Raw genomic sequence first — 24,371 nt, 5'->3', positions numbered from 1 at the left:
CAAATGTACATGTACGAACAAATGTACATGTGAAAATCCATGTGAAACCCCGGAAAACCATATCTTACTCATGTAAACAAAACATCCACGTGACATTTTTCAGATGTGTTCAAGCGTGTGTTCTAGTGGTGTCAGCTGTTTGTTCACCTGCACCCGCCCGCATTTGCTAATAAACCTCCGCAACCACCCAACTATATGTGACGAAGTGAAAATCTGACCGCACCTGACTCTAACCAGGAAATATTGAAAATGCGCTGTAGGCTACAGTCAGAGACGGCAGAACGATTTTTTGACTATTTGTTAGTCAACTTGTCTGTAACTAGATACATGCAGCATCTCTCCTGTTATAATATGTTGCCTTAGAAGACAAAATTAACCTTTGTGGATCAGAATTATAAGGGCACAAGGCGAGTTCCAGATGCAGACACAGCAGGCAGATGGTTAGAGTCTTTGTTGTTTATTTCATTCAAAAGGAGTAGGTAAGGGAATGGCCGTGGACAGGCAAAAGGTAAAAAACAGATTCTGAGTCCAAGAGGTAAAGAGTGGAAGACAGGCTCGATGTCAGGGCAGGCAGAAGGGTCAGGGCGGCAGGTACAAAGTCCAGAAAAAACAGGCAAGGGTCAAAACCGGGAAGACTATAAAAAGAGAATGGAGAACAGGAGCACAGGAAAAACACGCTGGTTGACTTGAAAACATACAAGACACACTGGCACAGAGAGACAGGAAACACAGGGATAAATACACAAGGGAAAATAAGCGACACCTGGAGGAGGTGGAGACAATCACAAGAACAGGTGAAACAGATCAGGGCGTGACAGTACCCCCCCCCCCCCCCCATCCCGGAAACGGGGACATCACCTAGACGTCCTACCTGGGCGCATACCTGGCTGACCAGGGTGTTGGCGGTGAAAATAGGCAATGAGGGCCGGGTCCAGGATGTCTTTAGCAGGAACCCAGCACCTCTCCTCCGGACCATAACCCTCCCAGCCAACCAGGTACTGGAAACCCCTGCCCCGTGGTCGAACCCTCAGGAGGCGTCTCACCTTATACGCCGGCTGGCCATCGATGACCCGGGGGGAGGGATGGGCCTAGAAACGGATGTCAGAGGGCTGTGAGACAAGGGCTTAATCCTGGACACATGAAAAGTAGGGTGAACACGGAGGGTACGGGGCAACAGCAGATGGACAGCAGTGGGATTAATGACTCTAGAAATGAGGAAAGGACCGATGAAACGGGGGGAAAGTTTATGGGATTCTACCAGTAGGGGTAGGTCCTGAGTGGATAACCATACCCTCTGCCCGACAGTGAGGAGCCACTGCTTGTCGACGACACCTGGAGGTTGTCTTGAGAAGAGCCGCCGGATCTCTTTTCCAGGTATGCCGACAGCGACGGACGAACATCTAGGCTGAAGGTGGGTTGACCTCCGCTTCTTGCTCTGGGAAGAGCGGGGGCTGATATCCCATGGAGCATTCGAAGGGGGATAGTCCAGTAGCCGAGCAGGGGAGAGTGTTCCTGGCATATTCCACCCAGACCAGTTGCGGACTCCAGGTGGTGGGGTCACTGGCAACAAGACACTGGAGTGCCATATCCATATCTTGATCAGCTCGCACCGACTGGCCGTTGGACTGGGGATAAAACACGGAGGACAGGCTGGCCGATGACCCGATAAGGGTGCAGAACGCCTTCCAGAATCGAGACGAAAATTGAGGACCCCGATCTGAGACAATGTCGACCTGGAGTCCATGGATTCGGAAGACGTGCTGCACCATGAGCTGGGCCGTCTCCTTGGCGGAAGGTAATTTAGGAAGAGGGATGAAATGGGCGGCCTTGGAGAACCTGTCAAACACTGTCAGGATGGTGGTGTTGCCATCTGACGGAGGAAGCCCAGTGACAAAATCCAGGGAAATATGGAACCAGGGGCGATGAGGAACAGGAAATGTGCTGAAGGTGACCAGACGGAGCTTACTGCAGAGTCTTTCTTTGAGCAAATACCATGCATGCGGTGACGAAGGCTGAGACATCAGGAGCCATGGTGGGCCACCAGCAGCGCGGTCGAAGGAAAGCCAGGGTATGACGAGAACCAGGATGACAGGTAAGCCTGGAGGAGTGAGCCCATTTCAGGACTTGGGACCGGACTGAATCAGGAACGAACATCCGGTTAGCCGGACCTTCCCCAGGGTCCAGCTGGGAACGTTGTGCTTTGCGAACCAGAGCCTCAATATCCCAGACAAACACAGCCGCCAAACATGAGGCAGGGAGGATTGTGTCTGATTCCAAGGGTGTGGCAGCAGAACTGTACCAGTGGAAAAGGGTGTCGGGATTCACATTTTTGGACCCTGGGTGGTAGGAGAAGGTGAAATTAAACCTAATGAATAACAGAGCCCACCGGGCCTGCCTAGAGTTAAAACTTCATCGGGACAGGGGGCAGCATTTCGAACAAATTGCGTGCCCAAAAGGAATTTCCTCCTACTCTGCCCCAGAAGGTAATACATGCATATTATTATTGCTATTGTATAGAAAACACTCTGAAGTTTCTAAAACTGTTTGAATTATGTCTGTAAGTATAACAGAACTCATTTGGCAGACAAAAACCTGAGAAGATATCCAAACAGGAAGTGAGAACTCGATTTTCAAAACAGTGCCAAATGATACCCCTTATAGTTATGGATGAGAAAACACTTCCTAGGGCTTCCACTAGATGTCACCGTCTTTAGATTTTGGTTATATGATGTTACTATAAAGGAGGGGCTCATAGGAGCTATTTTACTGAGTGGTCTTCAGAAATTCTCAGTGTCATTTTGCGCGCGAGCGAAAGAGAGTGCTCTCGTTCCAATGCTCTTTCTTCAGACAATGAAATTCTCCGGTTGGATCCTTATTGATGATTAATGTTAAAACTTCTTATGGCTGCAAGCCCAACGTCGGTACACTTATGACAACAGCCAGCTCAAGTGCAGGGCGCGAAATTCAAAATATATATTTTTTAAATATTTAACTTTCACACATTAACAAGTCCAATACAGCATATGAAAGGTACACATCTTGTGAATCCAGCCAACATGTCCGATTTTTAAAATGTTTTACAGCGAAAACACCACATATATTTATGTTAGCTCACCACCAAATACAAAAAAGGACAGACATTTTTCACAGCACAGGTAGGATGCACAAAGCCAACCTAACTAACCAAGAACCAACCAAACTAACCAACAAACAACTTCATCAGATGACAGTCTTATAACATGTTATTCAATAAATCTATGTTTTGTTCGAAAAATTTGCATATTTCAGGTATAAATCATAGTTTACATTGCAGCTACAATCAGAAATTGCACCGAAAGCAGACAGAATAATTAGACACCAACGCCAAATACCTAAATACTCATCATAAAACATTTCTGAAAAATACATAGTGTACAGCAATTGAAAGACAGGCATCTTGTGATTCCAGACAATATTTCCGATTTATCAAGTGTTTTACAGCGAAAACACAATATAGCGTTATATTCGCTTACCACAATAGCCAAAAACACAAGCAATTTCCCAGTAGCAAAAGTAAGCGATCGTAACAAACAAGCAAAAGATATATAATTTTTGACTAACCTTGATTTTCTTCCTCAGATGACAGTCCTATAACATCAGGTTATACATACACTTATGTTTTGTTCGAAAATGTGGATATTTAGAGCTGAAATCAATGGTTACACATTGTGCTAACTTAGCTACTTTTTCCACTACGTCCGGATTTTTCCTGACACTTTTTCTGACACACATATTCTGACCAAATAGCTATTCATAAACATAACTAAAAAATACATGTTGTATAGGAAATGATAGATCCATTAGTTCTTAATGAAATCGCAGTGTTAGAATTCTAAAAATAACTTCATTACGATATGCAGCTTCGGTATAGCTAGAGTACCCAAACGTTGGGCGCCCACGACTAGTTCACATGTACGACAGATATATGAAATAGCATCATAAAATGTTTCTTACTTTTGCTGATCTTTCATCAGAATGTTGGACAAGGTGTCCTCTGTCCTGAACAATCGTTGTTTGGATTTAGAACGGCAACTTTCCCTCTTGATTTAGCACGCACACTAGCCAAGTGGCACGGATCTCTCCATCGTCAACAAAGTCAGAGAACGGAACACGGCAAAACTCCCGAAAAAAATTCAATAATCTGATTAAACTATATTGAAAAAACATACTTTACGATGATATGGTCACATGTATCAAATAAAATCAAAGCCGGAGATAGTAGTCGTCCATAACGGCAGCTAAACAGAAGGCAATCCCACTGTCCACCTCGCACTCCCCAGAGTACCGGAAATGAGGGACACGTCATACAAAGAGCTTGTATTCAACTTCAGACCAAGATAAACACTAAATTTCTTCTCTCACAGCCTCTTGACATCCAGGGGAAGGTCTATGAAGTGCACGTAGACTCTTACGTATCATGCCCATGTATAGGCAGGAAGTAGAACAGAGCATCGATTTCAGACTTTCCACTTCCTGGTCAGGAAGTTTGTGCCAAATGAGTTCTGTTTGACTCACAGATATAATTCAAACGGTTTTAGAAACTAGAGAGTGTTTTCTATTCAATAGTAATAATAATATGCATATTGTACGAGCAATAATTGAGTACGAGGCCGTTTGAAATGGGCACCTTAAATCAGAGCTACTCAATACTGCCCCTGCAGCCATAAAAAGTTAAACACATACTAAATATGGATTGCATACATCATTTGACTTGTTTCTGCGACCTGCAACGGACCTTTTTGAGTTTTTGTCTGGAGGGATTGCTCGTGGGTCATGAAAATGGATTACTGGGCTGAACATGCTAACAACAAGTGGCTAAATGATGGGCTTTATGGAACTTTATGGAACAAATCAGTCATTTATTGTCGAACTGGGAATCCTGGGAGTGCCTTCTGATGAAGTTATTCGAAGGTAAGTGCATATTTATAGTGTTTTTGTAGCTTCTGTTGACGCCAAAATGGCGACTATTTCTTTGGCTGGATTGTGCTCTGAGCGCCGTTCTCAGATTATTCTTTTTCCGTAAAGTTTATTTTGAAATCTGACACAGCGGTTGCATAGAGGATAAGTTTATCTTTAATTCTGTGAATAACACTTGCGTCTTTTATCAATGTTTATTATGAGTATTTCTGCAAAATCACCGGATGTTTTGGAATCAAAACATTACTGCACGTAACGCGCCAATGTAAACTGAGATTATTTATATATATATATATATATATATATATATATATATATATATATATATATACATGATGTCATATGACTCATCTGATGAAGACGTTCAAAGGTTAGTGATTCATTTTATCTCTATTTGTGGGTTTTGTGAATGCTATCTTTGCTGTGAAAAAATGTCTGTGCTTTTTTGGATTTGGTGGTGAGGTAACATAAATATATGTTGTCTTTTTGCTGTAAAACATTTAAAAAATCGGAAATGTTGGCTGGATTCACAAGATGTTTATCTTTCATTTGCTGTTTTGGACTTGTTAATGTGTGAAAGTTAAATATTTCCAAAAAATATTTTTGAATTTCCCGCGCTGCCTTTTCAGTGGAATGTGGGGGGGTTCCGCTAGCGGAACGTCTGTCCTAGACAGGTTAATTAAGGCACTTGGTTGTGCGGAGATATTCCAAATTCTTGTGGTCAGTCCAAACCAAAAATGGATGGTCCGCCCCTTCTAGCCAATGCCTCCACTCCTCCAGGGCCATATTTCCTGCTAGGAGTTCTTGAGAAAATGTGACATGAATGCACAGGGATGAAGCTTTTGGTCCTGGACGGATCGCTGAGAAAGAACGGCTCCTACTCCCACGTCAGAAGCGTCAAACTCCACCACAAACTGACGGGTCAGATCCGGATGGATGAGAATGGTGGCAGGGCTGAATCGTTGCTACAAATCCACAAAAGCCTTGTTTGCTGCTGGGGACCATGTGAACAGTACTGTGGGAGAGGTGAGTGCAGAGAGGGGAGCAGCCAGGTTGCTGTAGCCCCCTAATGAAACGGCGGTAAAAACTAGAAAACCCCAGAAACCGCTGTAGCTGCACCCTATACGTGGGTTGGAACCAATCCACCATGCTCTCCCTTTTTCCGGATCCATCTGAACATTCCCTTTAGAGATGATTTTGGGGTGGCAGGTAGCCTAGTGGTTAGAGCTTTGGACTAATAACTGGAAGGTTGCAAGATCGAATCCCCAAGCTGACAAGGTAAATATCTGTTGTTCCGCCCCTGAACAAGGCAGTCAACCCTCTGTTCCTAGGCTGTCACTGAAAATAAGAATTTGTTCTTTACTGATTTGCCTAGTTAAATAAAGGTTCATTTAAAAAAAAATGATGTATCCCGGAAAAGTGATTGTGGAGCGGTGGAACTTGCTCTTCTCCGCTTTAAAACTTCTTAGCGATGACAAAAATGACATACCCAAATCTATCTGCTTGTAGCTCAGGCCCCGAAGCAAGGATATGAATAATGTTGGTACCATTTCAAAGGAAGAACATTGAGGTATGTGAATTGAATGTGGGAGAATATAACACAATATCTCTGGTAGAAGAAAATACAAAGAAAAAAACAACCTAAATACGAATGTGATTTGACTGGTTGAAACAACATTTAGGGTTTTCACAGACTCCTTTCCTTGCAAATTGAATGAGTGGAAATACAAAATTGCTCGTGCATGCTATATGGACCTTTTCAGGATATAAAAAAAGATTTCATCTAACAAAACAACACTTCATGTTATCTCTGGGACCCTTCAGATGTTAAATCAGAGCAATATTTCAGAATGTAAGTACACATTTCACCTTCAGAGGTGAATTTATCAAACCTAACGCGGTGGAAAAAGTGTTTTGTTGTTAGGAGCTCTCCTCAAACAATAGCATAGCATTTTTTGGGCAGTAATAGCTACTGTAAATTGGACAGTGCAGTTATATTAACAAGAATGTAAGCTTTCAGCCGATATAAGACACTTATATGTACCGACATTTGTTGTTTCTCTAAAATCTGCGATGGTGACAAAAGGCGCCGCATGATTTACAACTGTCCCATTGACGCCTATCCCTAAGAAGTTTTTAACTTCGTTGGGGTAGGTTGGCAGTATTTTCACGTCCGGTTATAAAGCGTGCCCAGAGTAAACTGCCTGCTACTCAGGCCCAGAGACTAGGATATGCATATTATTAGTATATTTGGATAGAAAACACTCTGAAGTTTCTAAAACTGTTTGAATGATGTCTGTGAGTATATTAGAACTCATATGGCAGGCAAAAACCTGAGAAGAATCCAACCAGGAAGTGGCAAATCTGAGGTTTGTAGTTTTTCAAGTGATTGCCTATCCAATATACAGTGTAAATGGAGTCAGATTGCACTTCGTAATGCTTCCACTAGCATTAAAACGTTTTTAAAAAGAATAGAAAACAAAAGTGATAACTGGCTCAGGCCACAGTGTACTGTGCATTAGTTTGGTCCGCTAGAAAGTGTCATGTCCCATTTCAATCTTCAGGCCACTGCTTATATTGACAGTCTTTAGAACGTTGTTTCAGGCTTCTATTGTGAAAGGGGAGCGAATAAGAGCTATTTGAACCAGTGGTCTGGCTGAAAGCCTTGAGTTTAGTCATGTGCGCAGCTGTGCTCCGTTCCCTTTCATTTATAAAGACAAAGGAATTGTCCGGTTGGAATATTATTGATGATTTATGATAAAAACATCCTAAAGATTGATTCTATACATCGTTTGACATGTTTCTACAACCTGTAATGGAACTTTTTAGATTTTCTGTCTGGACTTAAAGCCCGCGCCTTGTGTATTTGGAATACTGGACTAAACGCATGAACAAAAAGGAGGTATTTGGACATAAAGATGAACTTTATCGAACAAAACACACATTTATTGTCTAACATGGAGTCCTGGGAGTACCATCCGGTGAAGATCATTTCTGTCTATTGTGACACCTCTCCTTGGTTGGAAAATGGCTGTATGGTTTTCTGTGGCTAGGCGCTGATCTAACATAATCGCATGGTGTGCTTTTGCCGTAAAGCCTTTTTGAAATCAGACACTGTGGCTGGATTAACAAGAAGTTTATCTTTAAAATGGTGTATAATACTTGTATGTTTGAGGAATTTTAATTATGAAATTTCTGTTGTTTGATTTTGGCGCCCTGCACATTCACCGGATGTTGGTCAGGTGGAACGCTACAGTCCCACTGGTGCCAGACAGGTTAACAAACAACTGGTTCTCCAGAAGGCACTGAAGAACTTGTCGCACAAGGAGAATGTGTTCCTGGGCAGAACGGGAGAAAACCAGGATGTCATCAAGGTATGCAAAAACAAACCAATGCAACATGTCGCGGAGCACATCGTTAACCTGTTGGGGATGGGGGCGCTGTTTAGACTATTTATGCTAATTTGGCTAATTTTTTAAACGGCTTCCCACAAAATCCTTGATCGTACAATATGCATATTATTATTATTATTGGATAGAAAACAGTCTATAGTTTCTATAGGAGTTGAAATTTTGTCTCTAAGTGGAACAGAGCCCATTCTACAGCAATTTCCCTGACATGGAGTCAGATTTGAGAAATGTTGGCCACTCTTCTGAAGTCAGTTAAAAGGGCACTGTCGTTGCTATGACTATACGGACACTTCTTACGTCTTCCCCTGGATGCCTTTACGTGATGACGATTCCAACGGGGTCGATTGCGCGTTCACAGGCCCTACAAATGAAAAAACCCTGAAGCTAGTCATTCTTTGGGAGCTGCGTCATGAGCCTAGAGGACACCGGCGCGCACCTGTTCCAAGCGTTAGTTTAGCCTGTTATATTTCTCCGGTCATCTTTTCACTCGTTATAGGAGGTAAAAACATCATAAGGTAGTTAATTTAAAGCGTTTTATAGCAATTTATATCCGTTTAGTGCGATTTTGGGACATTTATTTTTGCAACGATGTGAAAAGTTGGGCACGCTTTTCAGTTCATCCCGAACGCAGTTGACATTTCCACATGGCAAGAGGACAGCTTTCCACCAAAAGACGATTTCTCCCAAGAAAGGATCCTTTGCCCAAGATACTGATGGAAGAACAGCTCAAGGTAGGACATTTTTATTATGATAAATCGTGTTTCTGTCGAAACATTTTAGTGGCTTAGGACGCCATGTTTTTTGACGTAGCTTCGCTTGGCGCAAACTGTATTGAAAAGTAAGGATAAATTAAAAAATGTAATTCCGCAATTGTATTAAGAATTAAATTGTCTATCAATCCCTGTCCACCCTATATTTTTTAGTCACGTTTATGAGTATTTATGTATAAGAGTAGATCACTGTCTAAGTGCCGCAAGGACTTTTTCTTTACCAGCTTGTCTACATTTCACATTGTCTAACCATGATTTTGGTGGCTAAATATAAACATTTTCGATCAAACTGTATATGCATGTTGTAATGTGATGTTACAGGAGTGTCATCGGAAGAATTCTGAGAAGGTTAGTGAAAAAATTAATATCTTTTGGCGATGTTGACTTTTATCGCTCACTTTGGCTAGAATCAATGCTGGGCTGCTAATTGCTATGTGCTAAGCTAATATAACGATTTATTGTGTTTTCGCTGTAAGACACTTAGAAAATCTGAAATATTGTCTGTATTCACAGGATCTGTGTCTTTCGATTCGTGTATGCTGTGTATTTTTACGAAATGTTTGATGATTAGTAGTTAGGTAAACACGTTGCTCATTGTAATTATTCTAGTCCATTTGTGATGGTGGGTGCAATTGTAAACTATGCCATCTACCTGAAATATGCACTTTTTTCTAACAAAACCTATCCCATACCATAAATATGTTATCAGACTGTCATCTAATGAGTTTTTTTGTTGGTTAGGGGCTATAAATATCTTAGTTTAGCCGAATTGGTGATGGCTACTGGTGTTGGTGGACAAATAAAAGATGGTGGATTATGCTAATGTGTTTTTAGGTAATAGATGTACATCTTTACATATTGTGTCTTCCCTGTAAAACATTTTAAAAATCGGAAATGTTGACTGGATTCACAAGATCTGTGTCTTTCATTAGCTGTATTGGACTTTAATGTGTGAAAGTTAAATATTTTAAAAAAATATTTTTTTTGAATTTCGCGGCACTGGTTTTTCAGTGGGGGGGGGGGGGTGTGCCGCTAGCGCCACGCTGATCCTAGACAGGTTAACCAGAGCCTGGAAGACAGTAGGAGCGTTAGTAAGTCCAAACGGCATGACCAGGTATTCATAGTGTCCACTTGCTGTATTGAAATTAGTCTTCCACTCGTCTCTTTCGCTAATCCGAACAAGGTGGTAGGCATTCCAGAGATCCAGTTTAGAAAAAATGGTTACCCACTGGAGATGTTCGAAAGCCGAGGAGAGGAATGGTAGCGGGTACCGGTTCTTGACTGTGATGTCATTGAGACCCCGGTAGTCAATACATGGATGCAGGGTCTTGTCTTTCTTTCCCACAAAGAAGAACCCTGCGCCAGCAGGAGAGGCCGAAGGGCGAACGCTTCCAGCCTCCAGAGAGTTATCAATGTACTCTTCCATGGCCTTGGTCTCAGGGCCAGACAGGGAATAAATCCGGCCTCGAGGCGGTGTGGTGCACAGGAGGAGGTCAATCTCACAATCGTAATGACGATGTGGAGGAAGAGAGGTAGTACGAGCCTTACTAAAAACCTCCCGGAGATGATACTCTGTGGGAACGGCAGAGAGATCCGAGGCCGAACTTAATCCAGCAGGCAGACGTTTAGTGGAAGGCTGCACCACGTTTAGGCAGTGTGAGTGACAGAACGGACTCCAAACCAGGATTGAACCCGTGGTCCAATCAATACTGGGATTGTGCTTCTGGAGCCAAGAAAATCCCAAAACAACAGGGATGTGAGGAGACTCAAAGAGAAGCAGCTGTATTGACTCATTGCCAGAAATCCGCAGTCATGGGAACTGTGCGGTGCGTGACTGCCAATGGAATGGCCGTCCAGTGCTCTGGCATCCATGGGAACGGAAAGGGGTTGAGTGGGAATACCTAGTTCAGATACCAGGGTAGCGTCCATGAAACTCTCATAAGCCCCACAGTCAAAGTGCACCTGAAAAGACTTTGACTGGTCTCCCCACAGCAGAATAACAGCAAAAGGGTATGGGTAATAGAAATTAGGGAGTTCCCAGTCTGACTCACCAGAGTACTTGTACCTACTAATGATCTAGGTCTCCTCACTGGACAGGTAGCAATGAAATGCCCCGCAGCACCGCAATACAGACAACTGTTGGAGCTTAGCCTATGTGAACGTGAACATTCCCTAGGCAATAATCTAGCTATTCCCAGTTGTATAGGTTCTGGTGTATCCGATTCGCCCGTCATCGATGATTCTCGACGGAGCTCGGGTGGCTTCGGATCCTCTTGGAAAACATCCTCGGAGACTTCTGTGTTCCCTCGGAGGTGAGCGAGCCACTGCGGATGAACGAGTGTGCCCGAGACCAGACGTCCTCTCACTCCTGCGTTCCCTTAGGCGTCAATCAATTCTAATGGTGAGGGCGATGAACGAGTCAAGGTCCACTGGTAGTTCCCGAGCAGCTAACTCATCTTTTACCACCTCAGATAATCCGCGAAGAAAAGTATCGAAAAGAGACTCCGGATTCCAGGCACTCTTGGCGGCCAATGTGCGAAAATCAACTGCGTAGTCTGCCACACTATGGGAGTTTTGACGTAATTCCAGAAGTTTACTGGCTGCCTCTCTCCTGGATACCGGAGAATCAAATACCTTCTTCACTTATGTCATGAAATCTTCCAGATGACAACAAATGGCGGATTGTTGCTCCCTAACTGCCGTAGCCCAGGAGAGCGCCCTTCCCGACATTAGCGTTATAACATAGATCAGTTAGATCGGTCTGAAGGAAACGAAGATGGCTGTAGCTCAAAAATAAGAGAGCACTGAGAAAAAAAACCCTGGCAGGTACCAGGATCCCCAGAATATTGCTCCGGAGGAGGTAATAGGTTCTCGGGGAGCCGGGGTAGGCTGATCAAGCTCACCACTACTAGGAAAAACATTGCTGGGTGGTTGGGGTTTCTAAGAGGTGGCAGGCAGCCTCTGAGCTAACTCCCTGATTTGCTCCATAATCTCCTTAAACCCTTGGTCGTGGCGTTCCGTCAAGGAACGGAGCCCTTCCAGAAGGTCCTGTAATAGCTCCTCACTTCTCCCAATAGTGGCTCCCTGCAGGGAGACAGCGATGCGGAGCTGGTCCAAGTCTGCTGGGTCTGTCATGGCCAGTTCGTACAATAAGGGCGCAAGGCGAGACCCAGATGCAGACACAGGAGGCAGATGGTTAGAGTCTTTGTTGTTTATTTCATCCAAAAGGAGTAGGCAAGAGAATGGTTGTGGATAGGCAAATGGTCAAAAACAAATTCTGAGTCCAAGAGGTAAAGAGTGGCAGACAGGCTCGATGTCAGGGCAGGCAGAAGGGTCAGGCAGGCGGGTACTGAGTCCAGAAAAAACAGGCAAGGGTCAAAACCGGGAAGACTAGAAAAAGAGAATGGAGAACAGGAACATGGGAAAAACACGCTGGTTGACTTGAAAACATACAAGACAAACTGGCACAGAGAGACAGGAAACACAGGGATAAATACACTAGGAAAAATAAGCGACACCTGGAGGAGGTGGAGACAATCACAAGAACAGGTGAAACAGATCAGGGCGTGACAAGAATAATGTAATACATCGATAGAATGAAGGCTACAATCTAGAAAATGCAATAAAATGGAAGTATGTTCTTAGCCATTGCACGCTCGTAAGGAAATAGAAAGCTGTGAAAATGACCAAATAAGATTTGGTCATTTGACACTGATAAGATTTCAGTTCTGCTTGGAGCCACATTTTATGTGGTTGAAATACCATCAGCTTTTATGATGCTGGTAAAGATAGCACCTCTACAGAAGGTCGGTCACTAACGGCACATTCACATTCTTTCAAGATGCTGAAAGAAAGAAATCAAAATGTACACTTGCATTTTTCCTATTTCACACTTGTGAATTGGACATTTGTTTTTTGCGTATCCTACTCCACCTGAGAGTGGGGTCAGAGCCAGGGATCAGCCATTATTGATGGCGACCCTGGAGCAATTAGGATTAAGTGCCTTGCTCAAGGACACATCGGCAGATTTTTCACCTAGTCTATTCTGGGATATGAATCTGCGACCTTTCGGTTACTGGCCCAATGCTCCTAACCGCTAGCAGAGGTTATAGACCTACAGTCAGTATCCAGATTTCAGTTACCATTTAACCCAGCTGAACAGTAGGCTACAGTTCCCATGATGTGCCATAGGCCTTTTTTAAGTCCCTGTCTTGTGACTGTCAAATTTGTACAGCGCCTCACAATCATCAGACATACAGTAACACAGCTTTCATCCTCTTTAACCGCTTCACCAATTTTTTTACCACTTCTTTATTTTCAACTCTTCATTTTCGCAAACGTTTCTCTTATTTAATCAATGGATCAACATGAACTCTTTCTGCCCGTTACCAAAAGCATTTGGCGAATGGAGGGTAGGCTATTTGGAGCACGAACAGTTAAGCTTAGGCTTACACACTAATGCCAGATAGCTTAAAAAATTATTAAAGAAAAAACTCAGTGTAGCCTATAGATATACATTTCACAAGAGTTAAACATTTATGTTTTTTTTAATGTATTGTTTTCTCTTTTATAACCGCATGGACTGCGGGTTTTGAGTCAACCCATGCATCACTATTGTGTCCACAAACCACATTTTCTCTCACTTTCTTTTGTCACATAATTTTTTTGTAATGGCCTGCAGCGTGTTTAGAATATCCTACTGAGGTTGAACTCATGACCAGTGGTTATCATGGTTAGAATGCTAAAGACATCTACTCCTGAACTGTGGCTGGTCAGAATATGAAAGGCACTTGTGGGTCTAGGTAAAATGTGAGGAGAAAGGTGTAGGTCAAAGTCTAGCTCATCTGCAGGTTCAGTCTTCTTTCACATCTCTCAGAGTAATGACGACATGGTCATCCTGGCCTTTCCACAGCATCTCTCCCTCAAAGTCAAGCATTTTGTGTTTACGGCAGCGCAAAACTATGCCCACCACTTTGTCCGAGATTTTGACATAGCGGTCAAAGAGCCTGCCGAAAGTGATGTAGGATTTGCCGTTCTTGTCCTTGAGGCCCATGTCCTTGACGATCCAGCACAACTCCTCCATCTCTTTGTACACATGTTTCTGGGCTCGGTCGCCACGCATGGCCGTCTTGGATCCCTCTTTGGGGCGTCCGTAGCCTTCATCACCCTTCTGCAACCGCTGGGCCATGGCATGCTCATAGTCAAACTCCTCACTGAAGGGGTTGAGCTTCTGACCCTCTACGTGCTGCTGGGACCACTGCTGCCACCTGCTCTTGATGTCACCCATGGTGGTGACTCTAATCTGCAGAATAGGAAGGCATGTCAGATTAGCTTAGATTATGAAGTGGGTTTATTTGCATTGGCAATCTCTTCAGTGGATTGTCACAGAAAGTAAAATTACAATAACACAGTGAAAAGTTACACGACTAACACTACTAAATTCACAACAAACACTACAAGTTTTCCAATGTATTAATGACACAGGACCCATATTAACCTTTTACTGCAGGTTATAACAAAACTGTTTGACATAGAAACACCGGATTTTCGTCAGTTTTTTATTTATAATCTTGATTAATTATGAAATGATGAAAAATATGAATAACATTGCACCCACGACACCAAAGAGGGAGCATTTGGTCAATGACTGCAGGAAAGGGCTACGCCTAATTATTGACCAAAAAACATGCTCAATGGAGATTCTCCATTTAATGCTCAATGGAGAATCTCCAGAACTTTTTAGTCCAGGAAACTGGCTCATATTTATGCTGATTAGTATCCCCACTTCTCTCTTGAATGTTAAGTCTTTGAATGGTTCTGAACCGGCTCCGTGTACAAAGCGCTATGTGAATGTCGCAAGCTCCAGTGCCTTATAGTGCCAGAAAGCCCCATCTGTCTGCTTTCCGCTCCCACTGTGTCAGCTGAGCTGACGTGAAGTGTCAGGTTTCACACCTGACATTTGCATAGGGAGTGATGTGTCACATTTTCTGGCCTATCCAGACAAAGATTTCTTCTGCCTCTGAGCAACGTAGCCCAGTGTCACGTTCCTGACCTGTTTTCTGTTGTTTTGTATGTGTTTAGTTGGTCAGGAAGTGAGCTGGGTGGGAATTCTATGTTGTTTGTCTAGTTTGTCTGTTTCTATGTCAGCCTAGTGTGGGTTCTCAATCAGAGGCAGATGGTAGTCGTTGTCTCTGATTGAGACTCATATATATAGACTCACCCCTGGAAGAAAACCTTTACAGAAACACCCACCAAACCCGGACCAAGCAGCGTGGCAACGGGCAGCAGCAACAGCAGCAGCAGTACAAGGAGGAATGGACATGGGAGGAGATTCTGGACGGAGAAGGACCCTGGGCAGAGCCAGAGGAGTGTCGTCGTCCCAAAGCGGAGCTGGAGGCATCAAAAGCAGAGAGGCGGCATTATGAGGCGCTTGCAAGGCAGAGTGGCTGGAAACCCGAGAGGCTCACCCCAAAATTTCTTGGGGGGGGGGGGGGGGGTAAAGGGGAGTGTGGCGAAGCCGGGTTGGATACCTGAGCCAACTCCCCGGGCTTACCGTGGAGTGAGAGGGCGTCGTACTGGTCAGACGCCGTGTTATGCGGTAAAGCGCACGGTGTCCCCAGTACGCGTGCTTAGCCCAGTGCGGGCTATTCCACCTTGCCGCACTGGGAGGGCTAGGTTGGGCATCGAGCTGGATGTCATGAAACCGGCCCAACGTATCTGGCCTCCAGTACGTCTCCCCGGGCCGGCGTACATGGCACCAGCCTTACAGGTGGTGTCCCCGGTTCGCCTGCATAGCGCAGTGCGGGCTATTCCACCTCGCCGCACTGGCAGGGCTACGGGGACCATTCAACCTGGTAAGGTTGGAGAGGCTCGGTGCTCAAGAGCGCGTGTCCTCCTTCACGGTCCGGTATATCCGGCGCCACCTTCCCGCCCCAGCCCAGTACCACCAGTGCCTACACCACGCACCAGGCTTCCAGTGCATCTCCAGAGCCCTGTTCCTCCTCCCCGCACTCGCCCTGAGGTGCGTGCCCTCAGCCCGGTACCTCCAGTTCCGGCACCACGCATCAGGCCTATAGTGCGTCTCAGCCGGCCAGAGTCTGCCGTCTGCCCAACGCCGTCTGAACTGTCCGTCTGCCCAACGCCGTCTGAGCCATCCGTCTGCCCAGCGCCGTCTGAGCCATCCGTCTGCCCAGCGCCGTCTGAGCCATGCGTCTGCCCAGCGCCGTCTGAGCCATCCGTCTGCCCAGCGCCGTCTGAGCCATCCGTCTGCCCAGCGCCGTCTGAGCCATCCGTCTGCCCAGCGCCATCTGAGCCATCCGTCTGCCAGCCAGTCAGGAGCCGCCAGAGACGCCAGCCAGTCAGGAGCCGCCAGAGACGCCAGCCAGTCAGGAGCTGCCAGAGACGCCAGCCAGTCAGGAGCTGCCAGAGACGCCAGCCAGTCAGGAGCTGCCAGAGACGCCAGCCAGTCAGGAGCTGCCAGAGACGCCAGCCAGTCAGGAGCTGCCAGAGACCCCAGCCAGTCAGGAGCTGCCAGAGACGCCCTACAGTCATGAGCTGCCCTTCAGTCATGAGCTGCCCTTCAGTCATGAGCTGCCCTTCAGTCATGAGCTGCCCTCCAGTCATGAGCTGCCCTCCAGTCATGAGCTGCCCTCCAGTCATGAGCTGCCCTCCAGTCATGAGCTGCCCTCCAGTCATGAGATGCCCTCCAGTCATGAGCTGCCTTCCAGCCATGAGCTGCCTTCCAGTCATGAGCTGCCACTCAGTCATGAGCTGCCACTCAGTCCGGAGCTGCCACTCAGTCCGGAGCTGCCACTAGTCCGGAGTTGTCCCTCTGTCCTGAGCTACCTCTCTGTCCTGAGCTACCTCTCTGTCCTGAGCTACCTCTTTGTCCTGAACTACCTCTTTGTCCTGAACTACCTCTCTGTCCTGAGTTGTCTCCTCTATTGTAGAGGGGAGTTGGTGAAGGTTCCTGGACCATGGTCGGGGGCGAGGGTCACCACTCAAGGGACGCTAAGGAGGTGGACAAAGACAATGGTGGAGTGGTGCCCTCGTCCACCGCCGGAGCCGCCACCGCGGACAGATGCCCACCCAGACCCTCCCCTTGAGTTTTAGGGGTGCGCCCGGAGTTCGCACCTTGATTGGGGGGGGGGGGGGTTCTGTCACGTTCCTGACCTGTTTTCTGTTGTTTTGTATGTGTTTAGTTGGTCAGCTGGTCAGTTTAGTTGGTGAGCTGGGTGGGAATTCTATGTTGTGTGTCTAGTTTGTCTGTTTCTATGTCAGCCTAGTGTGGGTTCTCAATCAGAGTCAGATGGTAGTCGTTGTCTCTGATTGAGACTCATATATAGGAGGCTTGTTTTGTGTTGGGATTTTGTGGGTGTTTGTTACCTGTCTCTGTGTTTGTGTTCTGCACCAGATAGGTCTGTATCGGTTTTGCACATTTGTTATTTTGTAGGTTGTTTGTAGTGTTTCACTTGTGTTTGTATTAAACATGTTTAACACTAGCCGCGCTGCATTTTGGTCCTCTCCTTCACCCCTGGAAGAAAACCTTTACACCCAGCCTGGGAGACAGCATGTTAAAAGGGAAAGTCGAGCGAATCCAGCTCTCAACATGAAAAAGTACGGAATAATTTTGTAGAATTGAAACACGAGCACCTACTCGTGGTCACAGAGGGATGAAATCACTTTCTATGTAAAACTGAACTTATAAGTCTGCAGACATTTGAGGACACTTGGTAGAAAATGCTCGGTCATCAGTTATACGAAATGGGGCCAAATTTGTATTGTCACTAAATATGATAATTATTATTTAACAGTTACAAGAAAAGTAAAATGTTAAAATAAGTTGTTTATATATTCATATTATAGTATATTTAGAAAGCATTTCAATAATTGAAAGCCCTCTTCCCCCACATACAGTTGAAGTCGGAAGTTTACATACACCCTAGCCAAATAGATTTATACTCAGTTTTTCACAATTACGGACATTTAATCCTGGTAAAAAATTCCCTGTATTAGGTCAGTTAGGATCACCACTTTATTTTAAGAATGTGAAATGTCAGAATAATAGTAGAGATAATGATATTTCAGCTTTTATTTGTTTCATCACATTCCCAGTGGGTCAGAAGTTTACATACACTCAATTAGTATTTGGTAGCATTGCCTTTAAATTGTTTAACTTGGGTCAAATGTTTCGGGTAGTCTTCCACAAGCTTCCCACAATAAGTTGGGTGAATTCAACTTCCTGACTGATGTCTTGAGATGTTGCTTCAATACATCCACATAATTTTCTTTCCTCATGAGGCCATCTATTTTGTGAAGTGCACCAGTCCCTCCTACAGCAAAACACCCCCACAACATGATGCTGCCACCCCTGTGATTCACGGTTGGGATGGTGTTCTTTGGCTTGCAAGCATCCCCCTTTTTCCTCCAAACATAACGTTGGTCATTATGGCCAAACAGTTCTATTTTCTTTCATCAGACGAGAGGACATTTCGCCAAAAATTACAATATTTTTCCCAATATGCAATTGCAAACCGTAGTCTGGCTTTTTTATGGAGGTTGTGGAGCAGTGGCTTCTTCCTTGCTGAGCGGCCTTTCAGATTGTGTCGATATATGACTCATTTTACTTTGGATATAGATACTTTGTACCTGTTTCCTCCAGCATCTTCACAAGGTCCTTTGCTGATGTTCTGGAATTGATTTGCACATTTCGCACCAAAGTACATTCATCTCTAGGAGAGAGAACACGTCTCCTTCCTGAGCGGTATGACGGCTGTGTGGTCCCATGGTGTTTATACTTGCGTACTATTGTTTGTACAGATGAACGTGCTACCTTCAGGTGTTTGGAAATTGCTCCCAAGGATGAACCAAACTTGTGGAGGTCTACAATTTTTTTTCTGAGGTCTTGGCTGATTTATTTAGATTTTCCCATGATGTCAAGCAAAGAGGCACTGCGTTTGAAGGTAGACCTTGAATTACATCCACAGGTACACCTCCAATGGACTCAAATTATGTCAATTAGCCTATCAGAAGCTTCTAAACTATGACATAATTTTCTGGAATTTCCCAAGCTGTTTAACTTCTTGGAACTATAGGGGGTGCTGTTCCGCATTAGCATATTTGTGTCTCCAAATTAAACTGCCTCGTGCTAAATTCTTGATCGTACAATATGCATATTATTGTTATTATTGGATAGAAAACACCTTCTAGTTTCTATAGAAGTTGGAATTTTGTCTCTGAGTGGTACAGAACAATTTCTACAGCACTTTTCATGACAGGGTTCAGATTTCAGAAATTTTTACCTCTGATCTGGGGTCTGTTTTTAAGGCGACAGTGAATGCTATGAAGAAACCGACACTGCCTACGTCTTCCTCTGGGTGTCTGTACGTCATCACGTTTTCAATGGAATCGATGGGACATTCACAGCCATTATAAAAGACCAAAATGTATAGAGACCGCCCTTTCTCGTCGTGCGCCTGAAGCGTGAAGGACATCGGACCTGCCTCGTTCCAAATCGTTTTCTAACCAGCAATATTTCTCCGGTCATGTTTTTACTCGTTATAGGTGTTAAAAACATCATAATGTAGTTAATTTGAACCGTTTTATAGCAATTTATATCCGTTTAGTGCGATTTTGAGGAATTTATTTGTTGTGCACTCTGAAACTTTGGACACGTTTTGGGGTGTCGGTCGTTGGTGGTGGACATTTCGAAGGACAGAGGACATCTATCGACCAAAAGACGTTTATAACATAGAAAGGATACATTGCCCAAGAATCTGATGGAAGAACAGCTCAAAGTAAGCAATATTTAATATGATAAATCGTGTTTCTGTCGAAATATTTTAAACGCATATTTCGCCATTTTGTTTGGTATAGCTTCACTTGGCGAACCCTGTATTGAAAAGTAAGGATAATTTTAAAAATATAAATCAGCGGTTGCATTAAGAACTAATTTGTCTTTCGATTCCTGTAAACCCTGTATTTTTTAGTCAAGTATATGATTAGCTATTAATTAAACTAGATCACTCTGAAAGATGGCGACCGACATTTTCAGGCTTGTTTTGCTACTATTTTCATTGTGTAACCACGGTTTTGTATGGCTAAATATGCACCTTTTCGAACAAACTGTATATGTATATTGTAAAATGATGTTACAGGAGTGTCATCGGAAGAATTCTGAGAAGGTTAGTGAAAAAATTAATATCTTTTGGCGATGTTGACTTTTATCGCTCACTTTGGCTAGAATCAATGCTGGGCTGCTATGTGCTATGTGCTATGCTAATATAACGATTTATTGTGTTTTCGCTGTAAGACACTTAGAAAATCTGAAATATTGTCTGTATTCACAGGATCTGTGTCTTTCGATTAGTGTATGCTGTGTATTTTTACGAAATGTTTGATGATTAGTAGTTAGGTAAACACGTTGCTCATTGTAATTATTCTAGTCCATTTGTGACGGTGGGTGCAATTGTAAACTATGTCAGCTACCTGAAATATGCACATTTTTCTAACAAAACCTATCCCATACCATAAATATGTTATCAGACTGTCATCTGATGAGTTTTTTTCTTGGTTAGGGGCTATAAATATCTTAGTTTAGCCGAATTGGTGATAGCTACTGGTGTTGGTGGACAAATAAAAGATGGTGGATTATGCTAATGTGTTTTTAGCTAATAGATTTACATCTTTACATATTGTGTCTTCCCTGTAAAACATTTTAAAAATCTGAAATGGTGGCTTTATTCACAAGATCTGTATCTTTCATCTGGTGTCTTGGACTTGTGATTTAATGATATTTAGATGCTACTATCTACTTGTGAAGCTATGCTAGCTATGCTAAACAGTGTGTGGGGGGTGGGGGGTGCTCCCGGATCCGGGTTTCTGAGGCAGTAGAGGCTAAAGGCACAGTCAACTTTGTGTATTTAAACTTCTGACCCACTGGAATTGTGATACAGTGAATTATAAGTGAAATAATCTGTCTGTATACAATTACTTGTGTCATGTACAAAGTAGATGTCCTAACCAACTTGCCAAACTATAGTTTGTTAACAAGAAATTTGTGGAGATGTTGAAAAACGAGTTTTAATGACTCCAACCTAAGTGTATGTAAACTTCCGACTTCAACTGTACATGAATATTACAAATATTTTAGTATTATTTGTACAATGTACTTAAGCTTGTGTCCTCAAAACTGAGTACATCTCATCAATTTATAATATTTTTTACCAGAAAGGTGAGTTACAGACCTTTCTATAACTATGCAGCATTACTAGTGATTGTTTATGACCATCTCATTAAGAAATATACATTTTTGGTATGTCTATTTAGGCGGAAATCTACATTTTGCCACACCAATAAAATATAACACAGTGTAAGGGATCCTTGCTTTGGCATTTCCAAAGAGGTTCCTGGCAGGCGAATCTTCCACAACAGAGTCATTTAAACCGTGGAGAATGCATATTGTGAAACCTGAGACCCAAGCCTTACACGTCCAGAGCCAAATTAGTAATGTGACGAACACCATTATAAATCTTGCGCCTGACCAAGGATATCAGGACCTCGTAATTATCGCTGAAGGTCAGGGGGAAGGCATGTGTGACTTTATTTATTTATTTACTGTATATTCCAGGATAGGAGTTTTACAATACATTTTCATGCCTTTTTAAGGACTTATATTCCTCCAAGTTATGCAACTCTTTGCTAGGGTGAATTGGGCTCATTGGTCTTGTTCAGTTGCTAAAAATTCTACAGTTTGAAGATACAATACCTATAAACCTGTGTATTTTCTTGAAGGCCAGACAATATGAACCAAAGTCCATTCCCCAATATCACAATAACAAAGGCAAAGATATTTTAAGTTCAACTCAGACTCTGTGAATGTTTGCTCCTGTTTATTGTCTCCTGAACATCACCAGGTAGAATGGCTGCAGCTGCAATAGAACAGTATGTTTAGGCATGAAAATAGGTAGGGCAAACATTGTGGAATTAAGAGGGTAGATTTGGGGGGAAATCACCCTGTGATTTGGGAACTCCCCTCCCATACATTTTTACCCAAGTCCAACCATGATCTACAAAACTTACACATCCTAATGTGCACCTACATGATTGCTAATAGGTCTTTGGATGATATTCCAATATCTGAAAAGCGCAGTCAGTGGTTTTGTTGAATTGATACTAGTGATGGTGCAAAAAAAGCAGTACTAATTATTTAATTTACTTTAGAGTTGTACCTTTCTTCAGCCAACCACATTTCTTGTTCACTTTGCCAATATGAAATCAATATTTTTATTCTGATGTTAAATTATATCCCCCATGCAAGATTGTTGAGAAACAAAAGAGGGTTTACCTTTGAAGTGTGTCTACTGTATTGCATTGATTTGTGTATTTAGTACTTTTATGAATGGCCTCACAAAATGAAGGTCCAATAAAATAATGGTACTGTACCTTGGGCCTATTGATCTGTTTCTTCAGCTGGTTCAGGTCACTCTGGTCGCTGTTGTCGCTGAGTCCGGCCTCCTCCCCCAACCCGCTGTCCTCTGTGTCCAGGCTGCTGCTACGGGAGCCCATCTTCCGCTCCTGACTACCCAGATGTACCTGAGCTCTCACACCCAGGCGTCTCCGGGTGGGTGACTCGTTGCCCAGGAAGGGCTTGTTGGCATCCTCAGGTGCCATCTGGATCTTGTCCTTGATTGAGCATACCAGGTCAGTGCTGTACTCACTGTACTTTGGCATGTGGCTCTTGGTCACCTCACCCGTTCGGATCAGACTGCCGCTGTCGGTGTCCGCCTCGACCACACGTGTCTTGACTAGGATTTTTGTCTCGTTCTGCTTCTCCCTTTCTTCGTCCTCAATGATGGAGGTGGGCATCCACCCGGAGGGTATGGTCTCTTGTTTGACCACGTTCTCGTTGGCCCAGCCCTGCCAGCTCTTGGCAAGACTGTGAACCATGGCGGCACATTTGATCTTCCTCACAGCCCTAACAAAGGGTCTATCCTCCTGGCTGGTACTCATTATGGCTCCTGCTTGACCGTGCTTGCAAGATATTGTGTTGATGTTGTAGGGAAAGTCAGTGAGTGAGTGAGTTGAAATAATCTTTCGCTGCCTTTGCTCCGCTTTAAATAAACTGTCGTGGAGAGCAGTCACAGGCCAAACGTGTGACATTTTTTGCTACGTACATGGATGCCTACCATGACGCAAAAACATTGGTGGAATTTCCCCTCAAGAGAGCCGGGCAACAGGTGGTCACTCTCTGCAGTAATGACAGTCTACAAGGGTTCTGCCCTCGTATGCATATACACAAAAATACATGATGAAACAAACCTCTAACAATCCTTACGTTTGAGTGTCTGATCTACAAAGTAATCGCTCACACAAATATAATACATCATTCTTTTTTTTGTTGCTAGATTTATAAATGCTGTATTTCTATTTCAAAGGAATATTCCTGCTTAACCCACATTGATAGAGGATATGTGTTACGTAACTACTAATTGTCTTGGATAATGAGCATCTGCTAAAATGGTGATATCAATACTTTTGGGTCATGCTATAATTTATTTTCATGCAATGTTGCATATAGCTTGACAGTTCGCTGTGTTGTTCTATTTTGGAGCGAGCCTGTTGGAGGTGCATGCGAGGCTACTGCTGATTGATGCATGGGTCTGGCCAGAGAACTTGAGCTGGGTTATTTTGGGGAGACACACACAGGTCTAAAAGGACGCCCGCTTTGTCTGGCCATCAAACATACCGTAGTTCTGTCGCAGCAACCAAAAATATAATTATATTGGTGCAATATCCTTTGTGTGTTTGTTATTTGTAAAAATTCCACTTGTGTCTGAAACCAAGATTGTAGAAAAAAATCTAATGAAATCAACAGTGTATGAATTCTGATGAGGTCTGCTTGAAAAATAAATATTTGGTACACACAAATTTGCTCATTCAATAAGTGTGCCTATGATGATACATTTTGCACTAACATGAACGCTGACATGAAGGTGGAACACTCATATGAAAAGTATAACAGGCTTTGAAAGGATTTCTAATATTTCTAAACTCACAGCAATAAATGGATATTTCAATCATCTGGGTCGTATCAATGGAAGATTTTCATTGAGCAATAAAGATGATTTGGTTTCAACACCTTTATCAAACTGCCATTTGTATGTATTTCTCACAACACATTTCACACATGTCCTTTCATTTAAATTAGTTTAATATGGAATTATTGAGTCATTGC

General features: G+C 43.6%; 1 protein-coding gene across 1 annotated transcript; it reads right to left on the bottom strand.

Moving 5' to 3' along the window:
- Window positions 1-12,118: 12,118 nt before the first annotated feature.
- On the bottom strand, window positions 12,119-23,436 carry abraa (actin binding Rho activating protein a). Its single transcript, XM_055867804.1, has 2 exons — window positions 22,580-23,436; window positions 12,119-14,438 (listed from the first exon to the last, which is right to left on the bottom strand). Exons 1-2 carry the CDS (start codon window positions 23,294-23,296, stop codon window positions 13,989-13,991), a joined length of 1,167 nt encoding a protein of 388 aa, XP_055723779.1. The 5' UTR covers window positions 23,297-23,436; the 3' UTR covers window positions 12,119-13,988.
- Window positions 23,437-24,371: the final 935 nt, after the last annotated feature.

The sequence above is a fragment of the Salvelinus fontinalis genome, chromosome 18 (genome assembly GCF_029448725.1).
Source record: "Salvelinus fontinalis isolate EN_2023a chromosome 18, ASM2944872v1, whole genome shotgun sequence".
Classification (NCBI taxonomy): domain Eukaryota; kingdom Metazoa; phylum Chordata; class Actinopteri; order Salmoniformes; family Salmonidae; genus Salvelinus; species Salvelinus fontinalis.
The sequence above is the reverse complement of the archived record's forward strand: the minus strand, read 5'-3'. Positions and strand labels throughout refer to the sequence as shown.